The 23875-nt window shown below is 40.5% G+C and overlaps 1 protein-coding gene across 2 annotated transcripts in view; it reads left to right on the top strand.

Moving 5' to 3' along the window:
- The window catches only part of AMMECR1 (AMMECR nuclear protein 1), a 102370-nt gene that overhangs the window by 10747 nt on the left and 67748 nt on the right, over positions 1-23875 (top strand). For both annotated transcript variants that reach the window (XM_054839408.1, XM_054839409.1), the window contains exon 2: positions 15528-16059. In XM_054839408.1, the coding sequence (XP_054695383.1) occupies positions 15528-16059 (532 nt within the window). The remainder of the gene's footprint in view (positions 1-15527; positions 16060-23875) is intronic.

The following is a 23875-nucleotide window of genomic DNA, read 5'->3' as shown; positions in this document are numbered from 1 at the left end:
AAAAAAAAATTCAAAACCCAACAACACCGAAACAACTACCATATGAGAGGTAGGAATTCTACACATAAATTTGTAGTCACATACATGCTCAAGTGGTGTTCTGAATGGAGACCTGCAGCACTTGATTTCACTATCTACTTCATTGCCTTAGAAAAGGTCTGCTAAGCCTTCCTTAGAAACTGTTATCAGCTTTCTGAGTTTCCAAAGGTCCACAGTGTTGTAGTGACAGTGATGACTGAGCAAAACACCTTCTGAATTCCTGAAGGATCCTTCCAAGTCAGCCACATAGGGTCAATAAAATAATGGGAGAAGAACCCCAGATCTGCAGATTTAGCCTTTGAGTTGCCCAGATCGGCCTGAGAAGAAGAGAGTGTCTGACTGGGCACCTAGAGTTCTCATCTCCTGCTCTGTAACTTTACCTGAAAATTGTAAATGTATTTATTTGAAATGAACTGGTGGCTGACAAGAGAACAAGGAATATGAAAGAACAAACAGTATAAGGGAAAGATCTGTGACCGATGAAGTCTCTTTTACTCAGTGTATACTGAGCTAATGATATTTTAAGTAGGTATCCCACAATCACATCAGAACTAAAAGATCCTTCTTTTCATGTGTAGCCTGCTGAAATCACAAATCCTCGCACACTACATTTTCCTCCCAAAGAATAGGAATACAGGACAGGCAGAGAAGGCAGCAAGGCTCAAGGTCTAACACTGCTACAGCACAAGGAGAAACTATTGCCCTTATACACTAACAGAGGTGTAAGCAATTATCTTTTCACAAGTCACCTGAAAATTATCAGGGCAGCGTCTCATGAAGATATCATAAATAGAGCTGAGCAAGTGAAGTTTTCTCCAGTTCAATAAGCAAACCAAAAAGTCAGAAAGAAGCAAGCAGAAACTTCAGTTCACATACAGCTCACATAGAATATTTTTTTTCTTACAAAATAAAAACCAAGTAATTTTAATTTGGGGTAAACCTGAAATACTACATTTAATTAAAAATAAAACATTTCATGCCATTGTTAAAAAAATTACTTTTTTTATTTAGACTAATTTTGAAGTGGAAAATGGTATTTCAATTTCAAAAGATGAAAAGTTTTATTTTAAGAATGTTTAAATATTTCCTTTAAAAACTGAGAACATGTTTTCATATTTTTCCTATCATTTCACTTGAAACTATTCCAACATAATCCCAAAAATGGACCCAGTCCTTTCAAACCTCTGTTACTCTAGGAATTTAAAAACCATTCAAAATTTTTGTCTGGCTCTATTCATAATGGTTGGACTTGATGATCTTAGAGGTCTTTTCCAACCTTAAGGATTCTCTGAGTCTATGATAAATTCAAGCAGCATTTTGGCCCTACAGTCTTGGGAAAGGAAATATTCGAAGTTTCCGTTTCATGACACTGCATCCCTAGTTGATGTTGCTTGAATCCTTGTGCAGCAGTAGCTCTACCCTCACCATGGCAGAGTCCCTCATTAAACATTTTCTACAATTAGAGTGTGAAGGCTAGAAAGAGAACTTGCCGCTTTTATAAAGAGGGAAGAACACCCAGGAGAAGGTATTTAAATTATGTCCTGGGGCAGAACGAAGTTGATTTATGTCAGGGATTATTTTTATCTCTCCAGTCAACTACAAGTTATGCAGCAAAGTCTGCATAAGCACAGACATGCAGCACTGCTTTGTACCACTCTGACAGTGTTTGAAAATAAAGGAAATTTAACAGCAGGCGGAGCTCTGCCCTTCTGCAGCCCTTCATGCAGTTCTCTGTGGGAAGGATTTCTTCCCAGGCCAAGCACCCAGGAGCTGGCTCTCTGCTCAGGTAGGCACCACATCTACCCAGTTTGCACGGCTCAGGCAGTACGAGCCAGACTTCGCTTGCAGATTGCCAGTGGAAGGAGACTCTTGGATTTGGCTCCTGCATCTACTACTCCACACTTGTCCTGGCATAATGATGATGGAAAAATGGGATGGTTATGGGAGAATCTCATGCCCTGTTTTTCACTCGCATACTGCCATTAAGCATCTCTAATCCGTGCTGAGATCAGGATAGTTGAACCATGAACACCTGGGATCTTTCTCCCTCCTTTTTGGGCTGGCTCTGACACAGGGACAAATATATTCTTCCATCCCCGAGACCTCAATCCAAAGCCCACGACCTTTCCATTGATTTCTAAAATCCTTGGATAAAACTCTAACCAATTATCTCTGCAGAACAACAACAGGAAAGCAAAACAAAACCCCACAACTGTGAAATTACCTCTGGAAGAGGAATGGCTATTTCCTCAGATCTTTTTCTTTGAAGACAGGCAGTGTATTTACTGAGTTTTTAACATGTAGAGGCATGTATTCAGTTGCCCAAAAGAACATGATCTAAAACATTAAACCTCTACATTTAATTTTCATGGGTAGAGAAGAAAAATCAGTAAAAAGCTGCTAGAATTAAAAAAAACCCAAACCAAACATTTCCAAGCAGCTTACTAAAATAAAATAAAAATTACTTGGATTTTAAAATTCTCTTGCCATGTTCGAAATACCAACACTGCACCACATTTCCAGTGCTTGCAAGCAAGAATAAATTCATTACAAACTAAAACTACATTTTCCTGTGGCACTGATGAACAAGCAGTGATGAGCAAGCTCATAAATAACAAATTTAAATGCATTTGTATGATAATAAATGTAATGATCTATATAGCTGAATTCTAATCATCTAGTGAATATAGTTCCTAAATTACAGAGTTAAGGAAATAATTGGATTCTCTTCATCTTGTCTGTTGGCTGTGAGTAGCATATTGTGCGTTCCCTAGAACTGAGAAAGGACAACACTCTGGAAAAGGAAGGAGTTACATCCAGAGGCCATCAAGTAGCTTTAACTTTATGATGAGGAGCTTTTTATCTTCTTTCTTCTTTTAAATTTTCTAAGTAAAAATACCACTAATTTTAAGAGACACCCCCCCCAACCTTTGAAACAAATACAATTGAGAATCAGTGAGATATGTTATAAAGAAAAAGATAATTATCAAAATAGTAGCTAAAAAGAATAGTTCTTAGCACAAGCCCATACTTTGAAATTTCAGACAGCACATGTTCGCAAGAGTTAAGATGTGATTTTACATTATTTAATACAAGTATAGACATGCAGTGCATATATATGTTTTCCTAATGAACCTATCTCGGAGTTCTTGACATTTTGAATCAGAGCAGCAAAAAGCACTGGGGCATAAGATGGGGTAATGCAAAAATAAAAAATTTAAAATAGAAAAAAAAAATTTTGTACATGTTTTCTGCTAAATACGTGGTATACACATATTATTATACTCACAAGCTTTATTCCTTTCTTGGCATGAATTTTTATGGCAACATTACTTGGAATTAGAACACAAAGACTATAACATATATTACAGATTTAACACATGTAAATAGTGTTCTGCCAACTAAAATAAAAAAAAAATTGAGTCCTATGTTATATTCGGTTATCTTTTTTACTGTTATGAGAGGAATCTCATATCATTCCTATGAGATAATGACATCAAATAAAAGCAGATGAAATTTGCACAGCAGTTTGCAAGAAAGAGAACTATTTTTTAATCTCCATTTTACATAAACAAAGCTGATAATAGCAAACCTTCTGGTGAATAAATTATTAGCAATTAGACTTAATTTGGGTAGTGTATACTATCAGAACATTTCAGTGGTAGACAAATGCAATTTGAGAGAGGTTTGTTCTCTAGCAGTAAAATAACAGGCTGAGGTCACTTTAAACAAATGTTTGAAATGCAGTGTATTATTAGTATTTCAATCACTGCCAATTGCCTTTACTTACTATAATTATTGTTTCATAAGATTTAGAACAAACATGTTTTGCTATCTGCTGCAAGACAACCTATCACAAATTGAGGTGACTCAGATTGAGACTGGTCTTATTGTAAGCACATTCTGAAGCCAAGACTTTAATCCTAATATAAATTATTCAAATCTCCTCACAACGGTACCTGTTTCCTTTAAACAATGAAGTAAATCTCGTATGAATTTTGCCCTTCCTTCTCAGAGATGGCTCCTCCTCTGATTCTCTTAGTCAGGACTCACCCATTCCAAGTATTAATTCCTTTCTACCACTTTTCCTTTCCTAACTTTCCAAAAGGAATCTTAGTGACTACAGTTGTCTGATTTTGTCAAATGTAACTAATTTACAGCTTTCTACAAGCTTTGCGGAGTGGATTCCCTTTTTTCCACAGAAAACTGATGCAACAGGCCACCCTGTTTTATCTAGCAAATTAAAAGCAAACATTGGAATAATTTACTTGCAATCTAATGCCTTGCTAATGAACAGAAAACTACCTGATAATGTTTCTCATGATAATTTTTTGCACACTGATGTTGGTGATGACCAGCAGTGGCTTTGCTGAGGGAACATATGGTTGGGACACTGATGACCAGAGATGACGTGATGTTGACTTTAGTGACTTACCCAACGTTTTTAAAGTAGACTGTCTTTTGATGTCCTAACTTCTAAGTGGTTATAGTAAGACAATGCCATCAGATTTTCATAAGTAAAAAGTACAAACATGTTCCATTGTCATCAGCTGGACAGTTATCACAGCATTTCTCTTCCTGTGCAATTGTTTATAATAACAATTACCTCGAGTATTGACATTGTAATATTAAGTGCTGTATAAACAAGTAACTATCTTTCCAATAGATGTTAAATGTTTTAAAATAGAAACTTTAAAAGTTTCATAAGAAATGCATTCATAATGTATCACCTTTGCAAAAAAAATCCAAAACAAACCTCCAAACTTCTAATTTATCTTTCAGAGGGAAAAAAGGTGTATGTAGGATAGTTAGCACAAATGGCTTTTATTACCTCCTTGGTCTTGGAATCTGTAAATGTATCAATACAACAGTTCATACCACTCACTTCATATATCACAAATAGAACAGGTTTCCTGCATCGTCCTCATGGGGCCCATAAGAATTGAAACTCTGCATTAAGGCAATAATTGTAATCAAACCACATACTTCAGCCAGCAATCCACAGGACTCAGGAAAGAGTTAGCTTCCCTGATGCACAATTAGTTTTTATCTGTTGGATTTAGGTTTGGGCATTTTTCACCTCCCTCTGAGGCATCAGCTCAGCCCTAGATGTCTGGACATACATCCCAACTCTACCCACCTAGATCACATCAGAAGTTCAATCAGATAGTGCCAACAGACTTTTAAAATTAAAAGCAATGTAATTCAGCAGCGCATAAATCATATTCTTCTGCTGGCAGCTATGCAACTTCTAAATCTCATCTGGTGATTCTTGTTCCAAAGCAGAAAGAAATAATTTTATCTTCATTTAACAGTTTCTCAAACAATTCCACAAAGTTTGTATATCACAAATGGCTTTTCTGATATTTTGATTTATTTTCCCTAGTAGTGACAACTCTATAAGTAGAACTAGAGAAGTGTACTATTATGTTACAGAATTCTGTTTTGTTTAATATATTTCTAGTCTTCATGATGCTTTTCATGACTGTACAGCACGGCCCACACCCTCCACAATCCTGAGACCCTTTCCTCTTTACTTCCTCCCTGCTCTGCATTTTTTGTTTTTACAGCCCTTTTTCTCAAGCACACAGCCTAGGTTGGTCATGGAGTCCACCTCATGATGCACTGCAGCTTCAGACCTCTGAGTAAAATACAAATATGATCACATTTGACACGGCTTCTTTTCTTCCTGATATCAGCATGACAACACAGTTGATGGCAACATAGCTGAGTTAGAGCCTGGGCTGCTGCTAAGGAGAAGGGAACTTGGGGAAACGTGCTAGCGATGTGACTTTAAAAATCTATAAGCACAAAACATCTTTGACATATCTTCTTACCTCTATACTGGGGAAAGTAATACAGAAGTCACACATGGTATTATTTCTCTATTTCTGGGATAACCAAGGAGGGCTACCCATGGGGTCAGAATTCATACAGAAAATCCTAATATTCTTCACCTCCATAAAGGCTATCAAGATCACATGTAAGATTTGGGGAGAAGAGAATTCTTCATCTCTTTAGGTGCTGACAGCACTTAGAACAACCTTAATTTGATCTACTCTTGATCCCTTTTCTGTTTACGTCCTTGGTGCCAGTAGTTCAAAGAACAGGATTTTCCTTATCCCCCCTTCTCCTCCTCTGCAAGTCCTCTGTGTCGTTCTTTGAACTTTGTTCTCAGTATCTCTTACTTACCCTCTCTGTCTGGCAGACAAGGCAACCTTTGGGACCCTTGTGCTCTTAGTGTCACCACAGGGCAGAGGCTACAATTCACAGAAGAGCTGTCTCCTGCCAGGCTGTCAGCAGTATGCTAATGTGACAGCTTGGCAAGTATTTGAGAATGTCACTCCTAGCAAAATAACTGTCCTGAACGGTATTTGTTGCATATACAACCACATAACCACCAACAAAAAGCCCTACAAAATTCAGCTCTAATATATATTTCAAATGAGATGCCCACAGGCACTTATAACGTAAGTACATGTCAGTAGCCATATGTGCTGTAATCCTCCTCTTTATACATACACTCAGCATAATCCTTTCATGCACCATATATCTAATCTGTATTCTCTGCTTTGGAAGCAAGATTAATCTAAAAATTTCAGAATTAATTCAAATGCATTAAATAGAATATGAATCTTCATTACTTTGGCTACCAAGCAGTTAAAGAATGTGGCAAATGACCAAATCATCAGTCTGCCATTCAGTTTCAGCTATATGCTGTGCTATCATTTCATTTCAGGTTCTTCAAAGCCCTGCAGCTGAACTACAGACGGGTATTTAATGCAGAATTCTATCTTTTGGGGGAATGTGTTATTTTTAAATGCTTAATAATTATGAATTCATTTGCCATTCTTTTTATAAGCAGGGGATCATAATGAACTCATCTGTTATTCATGTGAATGTCAAATGTGTTCCCACAGGAGTTTTATTCTAATTCAGTATTAGTTAGTGGACTCATAAAATAAAATGCTATCCATTTTTTATTCTGAACATGTAACACTTGGTAATTGTTCATCAAAGGGCAAATGTAATATTTTTCTTTGAGAACTTTCAGTTTTGATTTAACCAGGTAAAGAACTAGGTTTAAAGTAAGGGTACCTTTAGAAACAGAAGTAGATTTGATAAGCTGTGAGTTGTCCATTTAAGATGCAATGAATGAGATTATCATGAGCTAGTATTTTAAAATGTAGATGTATTATACTATAAGCATATATGCTTGAACTACACGCATTTAACATAAGACAACAAATTGTACCCCAATATATAATGCCTAATGATAGTTCAATGAAAGACACATTTTCAGTATTCATGAGGTGATCACAACAGTTTTCATGCAGCTGTTCTATTGCAATAGAAAATTTAGAGGTGAGATACTTACAGGTCACCGCAGGATTTGAATGTGATGACACCGGACAGTGGGACTTTGGCCTGTGAAAACAAACACCAACTAAGCAATAGAAAAATAGAGAATTCAGACTTTGATTTTTTTTCCCCAGAAAGTTAAAAACATGAGGGTTTTTTAGGAAATTATTTTCAGTTTTCTTCTAAATCCCTAATCTAAACTGAATGCTAGCTGTAAGGACTTACTCCATGAAATGAGAGCCCTGACATATTTCAGCAACAGTTCCTTAGATCTGACATGCTGTGCTAGGCTTCTCCTCAAGTATGTCACAATGACTCTTCCAATCATGAAATGCTCTTTAGAAATGCTAACCAAAATGAATGAATTATTATAAAGATGCATTTTCAAAGGAGAAGGTAACAAATACAGAATCCCATTTGTAATTGGAACTACTAGATTAATATATTTATAGTTCTACTTTAAAATACACAAATAAATTGTATAGTGTTTAAATCAAAATATGTTACCCCTGTGCAATCTCTGGCAGTCAGTGGGTTATTAGAATATTAACCATGAAGAAACCATTGAGAAAAACAAGCATGCAAACCAAAGCTCAGATGCGAGTCTTGATGATCACAGATATTTCTACGTTATAGACTGTAACTTCACGTTTTATAACAGTTAGCAGAAAAACATAATAAGCAACAGTGCTTCCTGAATGCTATGACTTCTTTCATAATTGAAGAAATACTATTTACTTTACTCTTTTAAAATACTTTTAACATTGTTTAAATAATGATCATGTTAAAAACAAAAGTTCTGTCTTTAATTGCTGTAATGTCAGATAGGAGGGACTGAGTTATATAGATAATGTAAATATAGGGATATCAGAAATAGCAAATGAAAGAAAGAGTGCACAAGAGGGCTAACACTACTATGCCAAGAATTGGGCGAAACTTTGTTGAAGCTTGCATGTTTATCAGCAGCTTGTTATTCAAAATGAATGCAACGTATTTATTTTTTACATTAATTGACAAAAATTATCACCACCAGGAGGAAGCCTGATGGCCCTTCCCTAGTGTGAGAACACAAGTGTGGGAGATAAGAAGAATGAGAAGACATACAATTTTGTTTAATGGAATTTGTGTGTGCATGGATGTGTATCTATATAAATACACCTTTCTCTGAAAGCAGAGGATAGCTCTGGAGACCTAGGAACAGACAAATCATTCATCAATTTACAAGGGGACCTACAGGTTTACAAGGCCTGGTTTTGAACTCATCATTCTATAATGGTGAAATTCTATTGACTTCATTGGAGTAATTTGATTTATACATGTCTGAAAGGAGAATTGACTTTTGCAATAGAAAGTACATTAGAAAATATTATGCTGGAGAACACAAATTCCACAGAAAGGAAGCAATAAAACATGAATAAGTAACTATGAATAAGTGAGGTACCAAATGCTACCAATTCCCACAGATGCAATTTTATTCAGAAGCTTGCAGGACTTAGGGTTCAGGCTTGCTAGTCTCCTCTAAAGCCTTATGGATACAATAAAGAGTTATGGATGTGGTGTACATAAGCTGTTTGGCTTTTGCTACTGCACCCAAAAGAAAAAAAAAGAATCTGCAGGACTGAATATGTGAAAGCAAATAGGGGTGAGGGTGAGAGGTGACTCCAAAGTGCCGTGAGGATCAGCCTTCCTGGGGCTGCACTCACAAATTGCCAATGATGAAAGTAACAACTGCAATGAGAAAGGTTTTGCTGGAGCTCTGCTGGCTTTTTGCCACAAAGGGTAACATCTGATATTAATTATCATTCTATTAATATCTCTAGGCTCTTTTAAGACACTGTATTCAGTGCTTTTAGCAGTTACAGGTTGATAGTGCTGAAGCACCAGCACCTTTATGGCAAAACACTGGCAGTTGTCAGCAGAAAAAGAGAAGGATTAAGTGCACCAAAGTGATATAAATGGTGATTTTATAAAACTAGTCACAGAAAGGAGGATCGACATGACATTCAGGGTGACATATACTGATCAGAAGCACTGGAAGATATAAGGTTAAGTAATTTAGGCATTAAGTATAAAGAATGTTAATACTTCTAGGGAAAAAGGAAAAAAATACATTCAACAGAATAATATGTTACAATACTGAAGAAGAAAAATACTTATGACTGACATGCATATTTTCATAAGCTGCAATAGTCTACTACAGCTAATGAACATTCTTTTAAAACAATAACCAAAATATTTCATGAGGCATGACTAAAAACATCAATATAAAGGGATTAGATGTTCCCATCTGGAACAGTGGAAGCAGTTCTTGGCCATCTTAAGATTAACAGGTTCTTTTATAGAAGTGAGAAAGGTAAAGGGCAAGTAGAAGGATTGACTGATTTTTTGCTGCTCACAAAGATTAAAGCAAAAAGTTCTTCAGTCTTTGGAGGAAAGAACAGTATATCTCATTTCTCTGAAAGGAATAGAGAGATGACAACTTCAATGCTGTCTGAGCAGTGTAAAATACCACAGCAAGGGAGCATGAACCTAAGCTAAGACCGGGCCATTAGAGAAATGGAGGTGGAATTCATTCACACTGAAAGCTAGGTAACGTGCAAAAAGATAGCAAAAGCAGCAGCCAGAAGAAATTAAATCATTTCACAAGAAAATTAAATAACATCTGAAAAAGGATGCTCAACACAATCTTACATCAAAAGGACGATCAAAATTTATGCCTGTTAGCTTAATTACATGGGACCATTTCTGTAATCCTAATCAATTAACATTGTTAACAATCAATTAACATTGCTAACATTCCCCTCTTTTCTGAAATTTCTGCTCCTTGCATTAACTAAATTTACATGAAAATTTCATTTTGGTGTTTTTAGGTGAGACATAAAATCAAGTGCTGACCACTTGGGATGGTTAAAGATCTAGTGCAATTCTCACAAACAAACAGGCATGTAACCATGGTGTCCTGATCAGATTTCAATTCTCAGCAATTGCATTCTATCCTCCTAATTTACTCATTCATTTGAAAATTAATGGTTACATTTTTTCCTAATACACCTCAATTGTTGTGTCCTAAATTTAACTTAAAACTCTTAAACCTAGCACTGCAGACTCTTCAGAAATGAGAAAGTCTATTAATACATATGGTTGCCCTACAGTAGTAGAAAACATTTTGTGAAGGAGACCAACTACAAACAGCCATGTCAAAAAAAATATGTCCTAAGGCTTATTATTAATGTATCAGCTAGCATAAATCACTGTAGCTCCACTGACCTCAACGAAACCATGGTGAATTTATACTGAGAATATAGCTATGTAAGCTACATCTTCTTTTATCACTGTACAATGGAAAAATACATTCCAAAAGGAGAGGATATTGCATTAACATAATGCAATAACATTCCAGCTCACAGAATTAAGTGAAAAGAATTCCATTAAAAAGCTACTACTAGTCTCACCTTTCATTTATTGCAAGTGCTTTGATCCCTAGGTTTTTAATTAAATCTTTTCTGACTCCATTGACACATTTAATGTTTTTATCTCTAGTTAGTAAACTGCCCAGTCCTAGATATTTAGTTTGACAAATAACATTTTAGAATACATGGTGGGGTTTTTGTTTGTTTTGGGTGTTTTGTGGTGTGTGTTTTTTTTAACAAACCCATGCCCAGTTTTGCAGTGCAAGCTCCATGCACAGATGGTTTAACAGGACCAAACCCTAAATTTGCGTAAGAGTGAAAAATGTCTGTAAAACAATGTTAATTTTAAAATAACACAGATTGGATTCACAGTATGGTGAAATTATAACATAGCTCAAAATATGAAACAGGGCCAGGATTCCAGTAACACAACATGTGAGGACCTTTTGTCTGCTGGCTGGTATCACATCCTGAGATGACTTTTTGTACAAGATTTTTTAGAAGAGACTTCAATAGGGGCTTGATATATGAAACAATAGCAGGATACGGCCTCTAACTGATAGGAACAATTACTGCTCTCAGACATGTGCGAGTTAACTTTCATTAACTTTATTGGATTTTGTGCACACTTTCTGGCCTAGATTCAGAGCTGCATCTAATTTCTCCTGGGGACAGCTGAGACAGGGAGAACACTGAAGAACAGTAACCATTCTGTCTAAGCAGAATATACTGAGGAAAACTCACATGAGCCTCAAGAGTGTGATAGACCAGTTTGGGAATAATGTGAGAAAGTAATACAGGCAAACTCACTTTCTTCCCAGCTACACCCATAATGCCTTGTAGGCTGCAGGGCAAGGGAAGAGTTGCCTAGACTGTCTCCACAATGGGTAGAAATTCCTCAGACCAAAGGAATTCTCAGCATGTAAATCTTCCAGTTTTATGGCTGGCCCATCCAAAAAAGATCATTATGGTGGGAAGACACAAAGATAGAATTTAACCTTTGAATTTTGGGAGATGTAAGTACAGACTCTTCTCTAGAATAATAACTAACTAGAATAATAACTAACAACGTCATAGAGATACTAGCTGTTTACACTGTTCAATTTTTGGAGTTTGGTTTTTACAGAATTAACTGTGGTATAATGTTTCCTTTAGTTCTAAGAAAGTGGAAAATGATATATTTTGAAAAGAGGGCTTTCTTTCATTCCGTAGCTCTGACTTTTCTACAGTCTCAAGCATCAACTACTTTCCTTCACCTTCAAGACCCTTTATCCACCCCTTTCATATCTTTTCTCAACTGGCTTTCTTCACTTACTGTTTAAAATTCAAACACTTCTGTGATTTCTGACAGTTTCCCCATAAATATATGCAATGCCACTTTTGGGTTCATCTTCTCATTTTTCACCAGTACTGTTTAAACTGCCCAAGGCTATTAATTATCAATTTTGAATAGCCCCTCCACTAGGCCCACACAGATTTTTGTGCAGCCCTCTGATAAACCAGACTGGAGAACTGATTTGGCTGAAAAATAATCGAGGGAAAAGAATAATTGTTTTTCAGCTTGATCTTCTGCCTCACATCTGCGCAAACAGCTGCATGAACACAACAGAATGGGTGGGACAGGAAAGAGAACAATTAGCTGAGGTAGAGCTGCTTAAACCAGCATTACTACTACTGCAGAAATGCACATGGAACCACAGCCTAAATGTGCTATTTTAAGTACCCTTTTAAATCCCTCACCTGTCACAGTGCCTATTAAAAGAATTGATACTAATAAGGCAAGGATTATATCACTCCTGCTTACCGATGCAGCCCAATTTTGGCTTATTGTTTCATTGTTCTGGTTGTTCTTGTCTTGTAATTAGATTGTAAGATACTGAGAACATAAATCATTTTTTGGCCTACTTGAGAACAATCTGACTTCTACTACAGTCAGTGCAAATTTTACCTCGGATTCAAAAGGAATTGGATCACGTCTGTTAGGACACCATTTCCCCCAGACACTAGCCATTCTGGGTTTTTTTGTTTAAGAAGGGCAATCCTTCAGAGCAGCTTTGGATCACTGAGAAGTATCCTTCTGCAAATGGTTCTATTTTTCTTATCATCATTTCTCTAACAGGTCTTTTCAAGAATCATGGCTTGTGATTTTTAATTAAAAAATTAATTTCAACCTCTCACTTGTAACGAGTGGCAATTCTAAAATCACTAGGGCTTTAGAACATGAGCTGAGCAATTGTGCTCAACAGCTGGAGTCAGAAAGGAGAGCTACGTCACACCTAAATTAAACTGATTTAATTGCACTACCATACTGACTCAGTTCATACTACTAAAAGAGTTTGGGTTTTATACTGAGTTCACTCAGTACATATGACTGCATATGAGGCACAGCACAGTCATCAACCAACAGGAGAAAATCTGCTAAAGTTAGTAAAATATAGAAGTACTATATACATGAAGGAACCAAACACATTCAGGGTTCCTTGTAATAAGAAATGTAAAGGTCCTTGAGACTTAACTGAAGCAAAGGGCCAATGAAACAGATGTTGCAGTTAACTGAAGCCATTTTATCCAAAGAATAAACTCTTCTTCAAATATAAATGGAAATTTTCCATTGAGCTATGAAAAATGCTTTGTGAATCTGCAGTTCTCTCCACTTCAAGACACTGACAAAAATATTTGATAATACAATTGTGTCTTCCTGATAACTCTAAACAATAATTTCCAGTTGTGTTTGTATATTTGCAAAAAAGAGATTTGGTATACATATTGCACTGAGGAAAAACAGGAGCACAACTGTAGGCAAATACAGCAAAGAACATCTGCAGAGGTGCAAAAAGTAATTTTTTTAATGAATAATTTACCTTTTTATTTAGGGACCATTGCAATACCATATTTAATCAAAAAGTGATCACTGTGCACTATCAGTAGTCTTGATACTGCATAAGGATATCAGTCCTAGCTCTGAGACTGACACTGAACCTTACAAATCTCTGTACCAGTGGAGTGAACGATTTATATTAGTGTCTGTAGCATAAGCTTTTGCAATTACTTGATATTTTTATAAATGTTGGCGTTAAATAATGTACGATGGTAAAAAAAAAAAAGAAAAAAAAAAGCCAGAACTCAATACCTGGAGAAACTATTTTCCCAAAAGCAACAGAAGGTGTCACTGCTAACTGATTTAAAACAAATGAATCCTGTAAGTGGAAAACACTGCCTTTGTTTTGAAAGAAACTTGAAAGTTGTTGGAGGGAAGGAACTGGGTTCCCTTCTCAAGTATTCTCCAGCTCCAAACATAAACATTACGTTTAAAAATGGAAAAGGCTGCTTTACACCATCTAATTCTTCTCCTTTCTGTTTGCTGTTATTCCCTGCAGCTGTTTCACCTCAGGCTATGATTCACAAAGCAAGTAAAGTTTAGGCCAGTATCTGGACAGAAACTCTCAAAGGGCTTTTTAACCCATTAGTAGTAGAGCTCTAGTAACTGGCAATTTTCTCTTCAAATCCAGGATAGTTCAAGATCCAGACAAAATTAAGACCATGAGGATGCTGGAGACACCATTTCCAACGAGAAATGTAAAACTGAGTCTCTAAGTAGCTTGTGACTGAAAACTTTCTGTAGAGTGCAGTTTAGCTTGGATAATGACTGGCTGTCTCTCTAAACTTGCAATGTTATTTAACTCTATGTGGCAGTCCTCACTCCTTGATATTGTAGTGTTGCCATTCTATGTTAAACAGCTGTTACATCCCGTGCCAGAGATGGCTGCATAACACTGACGAGTGAGGTGTTATTTTCTAAATATACATACACACCGCTTTTGAAGTACTTTATGGCCATTTGCAAGTCTCTCCATAAATTCAGATATATCTATATGTGAGGCTGATATAAAACACATTTTCCCTTCCACCCCGGTAGCTTGTTAAGATAATTTTAGATATCTGGAGCACTGCAGGAACTCACATCCTTTTCCCTCTGGACTTCCCTTCCCTAGAGGTCTCGCCATGAGGAATCCTGGGCTGCAGGCACTGAGGGCGGTGGTCTCACAGGGTCACAGTTGCCCCGTTGCTGAGGGCCTACGCTCTGAGCCGCTACTTATTGGATGTGAAGTAATTGCCAAAGCTGTAATTAAAAAAAAAAAAAATATATGGAGAGTGCCCGTGGCTTTTAGCCATCACAGTTGCATGTTTAATAGGTGCATCCAAGCACTCTCTGCAAGCTCCCAGCCTGCCGACTCCAACACAGCCCCTCGCTTCTCTTTCCCCCCCTCCCTTCTCTTCCCAAGAGAAAGGCATCTCGGGTCACTTGAATTATTTAGCGTGGTGTTTTTAACCATCTCAAGAGCTTTGCTTCTGCCGTGCGACTCCTGCGGAGCTCGGGTTTGTGGGTTTATTTTTATTTTATTTTTTTTTTAGCACGCGGGGTGGAGTTGCTCCACTTCCCTGGCAGAAGGAGGAGAAAAAGCACGGGGGGAAGGCGAGGGGTGGTTCATCGTGTGGAGGGGAGGGGAAAGGCCGCCAGGCCCCGCCGTGGCCGCCACACCTGCGGGCCGCGCTGCCCCCTCAGCCCCGGCCCTGTCAGCTGGGGCCACTCACTGAGTCGCTCTAACGCAGCTCTCTCTGTCTCTCCCCCCCCTCCCCATCTTCCTCTCCCTCCTGCTCCTCATTCATTCTTCCCCCTTTCCCGCCGCCTACCCTCCCGCCCCCTCCCCGTTGCAGGCGGAGCGGGCCCGGCAGGAGGCGGAGCGGGCTGCCGCACGTCCCCCGGCCGGTTGGCCGGCCCCCCCGCCATGGGTCGGAAGCGCTGCGTGGGGGGAGACAGCTCCAAGATGGCGGCGGGTTGCTGCGGGGTGAAGAAGCAGAAACTCTCCAGTTCCCCTCCCTCGGGCTCGGCCGGCCCGGGAGGTGGCGGCAGCGGCTCCCACTGCGGCGGGGCGGCGGCGGCGGGGGGCGAGCCGGGGGCGCTGCCCCCGCCAGGGGGCCCCCGCCTCAACGGCCTTGGGGGGCTGGCGGGGGGCGCCGCCGGCTGTGCCCTCTCCCCTCCGCTGCCGCCCAGCTGCGGCGGGGGCCCCGCCGGCCTCTCCCCGCCGGCCGCCTCGCTGCTCTCCTCCCCCGGCGCCGGCTCCGGCGGGCCCGGCTGCAGGAAGATGGTGGTGTCGGCCGAGATGTGCTGCTTCTGCTTCGATGTGCTCTACTGTCACCTGTACGGCTACCAGCCCCCGCGGAGCCCCCGCTTCACCAACGACCCCTAGTGAGTATCGCCGCCGCCGCCGTGCCCCGTCCCGCCGGGCACCTCGTGCGCGCCCGTCCCGCCCGGCTCCCCCGGCCGGGCACCCTGCCGGCACCCGCCTCCTCGCCCGGCACCTTCCCCGCCGCCGCCCGGCCCCTGTCCTCGCCTGGCCCCGCGCGGCCCGCCCGTCCCGGGGCCTGGCCCGCGGGCGCCCCCGCCCCGCGACCGTGCGGCCGCCGGCCGGGCTCCCCCGGCGTGCCCTGGGGGCCGCGCTGCCCTCCCGCGCCCGGCTCGCCTCAGGAAGCGCCCCGCTCCGCGCTGCCCGGCGGCCGCCCGCTCCCCGGCGGCGTGCCCACATTGGCCGGTCGCGCTGTTAACCCCTGCCAAGCCCCTCCTGGGACTCGCTAGTGGCATCTCCCCCCGTTCCCTGACACCTCCGGCTGGGCCGGGCCCCGCCTGTCCCGAGCAACTCGCCTTTGTGCGAGCGCGTCGTGCTCGGCTCCGTGCCCTTCGCGGCGAGGTCCGACTGCGGGAGCTTCTGACAGCACCCCGTGGTCAGTGCCCTCTCCCTGCTCCCGGTTTGTGTTCGGTAGCGCCTGAGTAGACTGCTCCGTGCTCGTTTCACCAGTAGCCCCTTCACTGGACAACCTCTGTCTGTCCATGTGTTCTGCGTGAGTACGGGCCTCTGTTCACCAGTGTTGGATGGTGAGTACCCAGTGTAAGAGACCTGTCGTGTGAATCCCGGATTTGTGAGCACTGGCGTACCAGTACGTTCCCTGTGCCAGGCACTCATAACACTACTTGGGTCTCAAACCGTGCAGAGTCCTTGCTTTGTAACAATCTCTGAACATCACCCAGTGTTAGACGTCCCGAGTCCCTGAGTAATCCACCACATCAAATTCCCAGAGTTTTGAACAGATCACATAAACACCTGTTACTCCCATCCTCCTCCGCCTCCCAAGCCTCCTTGCAAGAGCGTCCACCAAGGGCCTGCTTTGTTCCCGTCCCTGCCCACTCTTGTTCTGTGTTTTGTCTTGAACCCCGTGCCCTCCTGCCTTTGGAAGTGACCCGACAGGACGGCGTTGCCCAGCATGTCAGCACCTGCAGCCTGCCTGCACCGGGGAACCGGGCATGCTGTTGCAGATAGAGTTCACACACTTCAGGGAGTAACTTCTCTCTGAGAGGAAGTTACTTCCTCTCAGCTGGAATGAGTTACTGAGTCGCTGCATGCTCCAAGTCCGTTTGAATGCAAAGTTAACGTAAGGGGTTGTTGAAATCAAGTTTCCGTTGGTTTACTTTGCTTTTAAATGGGATGGAGCTCATGCGGTGAGTTTCCAGGCTTCAGCTGAGACTCGAGTGTGTTGGTCCACCAGAGTGCATGTCACTTGTTTCCTCTTATGTATAGCATGACTATCGAATCTGTGAGAACCTGTACTTTATCAGTACATAACAAATACAATTTTTTGTGTGTGTCCTAGACCCTCGTGCACCCTCACCAATGCAAATGGTTATCATGCAGTCCGTGTTTCATTAATGAGATGTACTGTATGCTTCTTGGTGTTTAAAATAATGTGATGTACTAATGATCTTATTTGGAGTCCTTACTGTTCTAACACCCAGGATCTATACATCTCTTGCATACTTTCAGCTGCTGTCATGACAACCCAGCTCTGTGGATTCCTACTTAACCTGCCACCCGAGCAAGTCTTCCCTATATGCTCTTCATAACTCCTATGTGATTACATCAGAGTACCAATAATGAAAGGAGGGCAGGGAGACTCCACTGTGAGTTTCTTTACCCAGGTCTTTTGTAAATCCATGTCTGTCCTTTTGTAGATACCAACTGTTTAGAAACTGCTGCTCTAAGTAGCCATTTTGCTTTGCATTGTCCTGTATCTGTTCTCCATCCCAGACCACTATAGGTTACAGCATCAGCTTTGTGCCGTTTCACTCTTTCATTGCTGTAAGAGAGTTGAATTCTGTCTGTGTCTCTCTGTAACAATATTACCTTGTTCTTGTTCTATTTTTAAATTGTATTGCGGAGTGTGCTGTTGAACAGATGAGTGCTACTGTCTCTGTTTTATTAGTGGAGGAAACTGAGGCAGGGGTGAAGATCTCATCACTGAAATGTTTTCCTGTAAGCACTTTGATTCCTCTCAGTAACCAGTAGATCGCTTCACCTTTCTTCTCCCACTTCTTTACTTAATTTGCTATTGCCTTCTTGTTAAGGTAAATTACTTATATTTTTCTAAAAATCTTATGTGTGCTTAAGTTTTCTTCAGATTTAGTTGCTAGACCTGGTGAAAAGTTGCTGTGTCAATGGAGTTCTGAAAATGGCACTGCCATTAAAACTAATGATATCATTTCTTCTTATTCCCATGCTTGTGCCAGCATGCATGGTTGTACAGATTGAGAAATGATCTAATCATAACTTTATTTTTTTCCTTGGTTAGTTTTCACAGGGATTGGTTCCCTCTGGATGGTTGCACGGCTTCACAAACACTTGTGCCTGCACAAGTGCGAGGTGGGAATAAGCAGACAGATGGCAGAACTGCTGCTTTCAGCAGCCTTGTGAGCTGATTATGTTTGTGCAGTTGGGGAAGCAACTTTTTCAAAGTTGTTCAGTATTAAATGTAAAATTCTAGGTCAGTGAATAATTGCTCCTGCTAAGTGTTCAGAGGCAGCGTGACTTCTAGCATTCAAAAGATTCGCTGGCAGTTTTATCGATAACTGGGTAGCTCAAAAAGATACGATGTTGTCTTTGAAGCTGAGCTTCATCTTGTACAGCAAAAACACCTGAATGAGAACCAGCATTTTTCAGTGAATGACTATTGCAGCTTTCTGCCTGGAATCCTTTTGGAGCTTTTGTCCGTAGACCAAAATATCTGTTCTTAAGAGTAGTATCCTAAAATAAGAGTTTGTATGTGAATTCTAGAATTTTTTTATTTTTATTTTTTTAAGTTGCATTAATTACAGGGAGGATGAAAGACCTGTAAGCAGGTATCCTCACACAAGCATGACTCATATTCCTTGCAGGTCTTTGAACAATCAAACAGGGCACGATCAAAGAAAAGCAGGTGGCTGAATCACTTGGACAAGGGGTTCTGGTGTGTTGTCTTTTGAACAAAACCTGCTTGCGGTGACACCTCTGGATTTTTGTAACCTTTTGATGCCAAGATGAGGACCACAGCAGGGCTCAAAGGGAAGGAAATTTGGAGCAGTTAATAGGAGTGAGACAAAATGCCTGTTTTGGAAGGGTGCAGGTTTCAGACTCTAGCACAGCCCATACATGGATGAAATAGTTGGCATTTTCAGATCTCTGACTGTAGTTCCTAAAGCACAGGGTACGGGGTGTTGGTCAAGGGTATTGCTGGGGAGCTGTTGGGTTGGAGAGGGTGACTCATGGAGTCAGAAGAAGTTAACTGGAAAATACTGAATCTGTCCAGCGGTGTCTTGGTGAGAATAGGCTCAGCAAATCCCTCCAGCCACAGGCTTCCACTTGTAGGCTTCCATTGATCTGCCTACATTTTATTCCATCACTGTCTTAACTGAAGAGCTTTCTTCTACATATAATTTCACTTCGTTTTGAGCTGCTGTCTGGGCCACCCCTTCTCTTCTTCACAGGGTGTGTTGTGCAGGGCCTGATCTTTCCCCTTGCTTCTGCCAGTGTGGTGGCTCTCAAAGTATAGGTGTGGAAGGAATGTACAAACTATCCTGTGGAGGCTGATAGAAAGTTTGAAAATTGTTGCCCCAGACAAAAATTGTCACTTACACAAAGTGTCATTCAGACATTTCTTGAAACTTTACACATCAAACTGAGTTATCAAACATGGCAATCGATTAAAAGCAGTTATTTTAGAAGTGGCAATAGAAATAAATTGTAAGGGGATACAGAAAGAGTTGTAAAAACATTTTACCCCATTCATTTAGGGAGAAGGAAAACAGAGTAACCTTTTTTTCCTGTGTTTCTTACTCTTCTGACAAATAACTTATATTCCTTTATTTCCTTTCTGGTTTGGTCTCGTGCAACACACCCTGTGCCTCCGTGATCTGTGGAAACAATACTGTGTCCCGCCTTCCATCATGGAAGTGGAAAAGGGCTGCCCATCAGTGTAAACAGACTGAAGGTTCACACTACTTACTACTATTTTTCTCCTAGTAGGAAAGTGTTTGAGTAGAAGTGCAAGCGTGTGCAAGAAGGTTATGACAGCATGGGAAGGGTAAGTGTGTGAAGAGTTCAGTTGAAGCTGCGCTGTGGAGAATGAGGATGACTTTTTTTTTCTTAAAGATCCTCATATTTCTGCTTACTATAAAGATTTCCCTTGGCACACAGAAATCACCCTTCTGAGTTTTTGATCCTGCACAGTGTCTGCCTCAAGGTCTTCAGTTTGCCTACGTAATTTTAATGTTGGCATCTTTGTGGGGAAGACATTGTATGGCAGTCCAGCAGGTTAACTCGTTTGCTAGTTGTCTGCTTATAGTCGTTTCCTGAAGGTAGTCTGCTAGCAAACAGGATTATTTTAGTGGTGACCACCCATACTTGACACAATTTGTAAGGGGAATAGTTTGTTCTGCCCCTGTCATCTGGTACACAGTAACTGAGATCAAGATTTTGCAGCTAGAATGGCCAATGTGGCCCTGCTTCCCATCAGGCTGAGGAGCTCTTGGCAAAGATGTTTACCACAAGCGCTTTGCATCAAATGCCTACGTGATGGCTTGCTCATATCCTCCTCATCTGTCAGGGTGCGGCTGTTCCAGAGGCATTAAATGTGTGTAGAGCTGACCTGTGGTAGACCTGGTGCTTTAGGGCAGCATCAGACCTGCTGTGCCTGTGCAGAGGCTCCAGCTGTCAGACAGAAGCATTGCAGGCAACCACATTCGTTGCCACAGGAATAGTCTGTATGGCTTGACCATCTTCTGTGATTGAAGGCCTCTGGATTAAAATGCTTTCTTGACCTAAAGACTTAGCTTGGAAATCTATCAGTTCCTTTCTTCATTGATGACTTGTAGTATTTTGCAGCAACTGTTCCATTTGGCTACAGGACAGAGATACTGATAAGCTGCCGTGTTGATGTGTCTGACCTTTGTATTTCATTGTGTTTTCAGGTCTAAGATCTGTCAGTTTACATATTCTAGAGGGTATGGGGTGAGGTTACTACACCACCTTAATTCTTCATTAGTGAAGTTTAGAGACATTTAAATTCAGTACCATCTAAAAATGTGGAGCTAGCTAATTTTATGCCCATTAGTTTTGACACTCTGAAAGAAAGTTGTGATTCTCCTCAGAGTGAGTGGAATTTGACCCTGTTGTAAAGAAATGGTTCTAGGGTTTCTTACTGGCCATCCAATTTTTTTCCCTTAGTTACTGTATCTGGATACTATGTTGGCACTAGTGGTGGTGATTTGCAAGTAATTTAGACTGAGTTTAGAATCTTCCTGTACAGTCCCAAAGCTGTTTTTTTTTCCAAAATGTTAAATGACTGTTGGAATCTTTCTTTTAAGGCATTGAAGAAAGATTAGGCTTGTCTGTAGGTGTGTACATATTCTTACACATACATGTAAATAAAAACGTTAGGCTTGCAAGTTTGTAGGAATACATGCTTTTCACAAATTTCTTGTTTCTTGGCTGCAAGTCCGCTTCCTGTTTTAGTCTCTACAACTTATTGTGATGTTTAAAGTTGGAGCCTTATTCTTGACTCCTTGCTTGCCTTGGTATCCGTTTCTTTACAGGTGTTTTTGTGAAGCTTTGCCCGGAAGCTTACCAAAGTATGAATTTCATATTGTCTTAAAAAATCCCAATATTCTTCATCCACAGTACCTACTCAGAGTTCAGCTGTACCTATTTGCGTTGCTATTCTTGATGCCAGAAGTTTGCAATTTTATTGTTTCTCTGTAGGACTTAGTTGTATGGCAGTGGAGACCTACTTGTGTGGCAGACTCTGTGCAATAATTTGGTCATGGCTAAAGATCAGCACCAGTCACAAAACAAAAACCACAGCAAGGAAACATGCAGACAGGGAAGTGTTCTCTCATGTCTGTGTGTCCGTCTGACTTCATTCTGTTTTTCATGTGTATGTCGTGGTTTTGTATAAGTTTCAGTATTTTCTTCTGTATTAACATGGTCTTTACTGTTGAATATTAAATGTTGGAATATGAAGTGGTGGCTCTTTCAGAGTGGCATTCTGCGGTAGACGTTTTTAAAATACAGTGCGGTAGAAAATGTGTATTTTGGCTGTTGTTGGCAGTACTCAGCAGGGAATTCCCAGCATATTTGAAAGCCGGACTGGTGAATGCATCTTGGTACAGCAGAGGAGGAAAAAGGATAAAGCTGCATGGCTTCAGAAAGAATGTACCTTTGTCAGTAGGTTTGTCTTCTGATATGATTGGTGAATGGAGAAAATACTGCTATGATAAACTCCAAATTAGGTTAACTATAATTTGAGGGCTTTTTCCTTCATAAGCTCATTCTAGAGAGCTGTTCTTATGTCCAAATGAGGTAGTTTCTATTAGTACAGGACATCACATCATAGACAGTCTTAAGGATGGATCCTGGTTTTGTTTCTTCAGCTAAAAGCAGTCACCACAAAGTTATTATAAATGATCTGATTCACTGCAGTACTAGTTTTGCAGGAGTTAATTATTCTCATACCCCTTGTAGGGTGAGGAGGAGTCAGCAGCCACCTCTCCCTGTGCCATCAGTCTGGCCATTCATTTTTATTGCCTCCTTTGTTTTAGTTACATTCGTATCTTTGTCATGTTTTCTTTTACTCTGTCTTGTACTGAAGATAACGTCCTCATAAAGACTTCCATGGATTTTTCAAATTCAAATTTTGAAGTTGTTTTTGACATTATATATTCCTGTTGAACTTGTCTGCCTGTGAGAAAAATATGTTGTGGGTCAGGATCTGACTTACTTCACATGTACATCTAACTCTGATATTCTTTGCTAGAAATTGTTGAGAAGTTAACGATTTAAGAATGTGAATGTTTTATTAGGAGTTACTAAAAGAGTGCAAAGCTCTGCTTCTTCTTCAGTTGTGAGTTAAACATGTTGTTTCTTATGATACCTTTATAATTGTAATGTTATCTAGCATTGAATACTAAACGAAGAGAAAGCTAACGTTGGCACTTTTTTTGTCATATCTGTTAAGAAACAAGTAGATACCATCTAAGTATATGGACAGTTCTGTTATCAAGCCCTAAACATCCTTTTAACTGCTCATCTCCAGATAGATAGGGAGTAGTTGCTGTTGACAGCTAAGAGATAACTGGGAAGTAAAAGTTTTGAAGACTGGGCTAGCTCAGTTTGCTTAGTTTACAGATCTAGGCTGTGACCATTCAATGAATGAAATATATTTATCTAGTCCATAGTTTTTGCTTCTCTCAAGGCTCATGCCGTAATTAATGGAGCAAGGTCAGTATGCCAAGCTGTCTATTTTTACATTAAGTCCTTGTTTACAGTTAACTGCAGGTTTTCCATAGCATCAGATTATGAAGTAGAACGTCAAAGTGCTAGTGTGCTAACACAGAAGTTGTTTGAGCCATATGGTGGTGGTTTCTGTGGTAAGAGTCTCTATGGAAGGCAAGGAAGATGCAAATTACTTAAAAATAATAGTAGACTCGTCAGAGTTTGGCCAATACAGAAACTGTTGCTAAGCTGGAGGCCAAAACAAGTCCAGTCAGGCCCTGACCCTCATTAGCAAAACATTATGAAAATGCTTGACCTTTTTAATGATGTTTATGCTCCTACAGAGTGGGGTGTTATATTGGTACTCAGTTGATCATTGCAAAGTTTGCATTTAAATAACAAGACAGGGCAGCTCTACTGCAGTTAATT

The sequence above is a fragment of the Grus americana genome, chromosome 12, assembly GCF_028858705.1.
Source record: "Grus americana isolate bGruAme1 chromosome 12, bGruAme1.mat, whole genome shotgun sequence".
Classification (NCBI taxonomy): domain Eukaryota; kingdom Metazoa; phylum Chordata; class Aves; order Gruiformes; family Gruidae; genus Grus; species Grus americana.
This window is presented reverse-complemented; position numbering and strand designations above follow the sequence as displayed.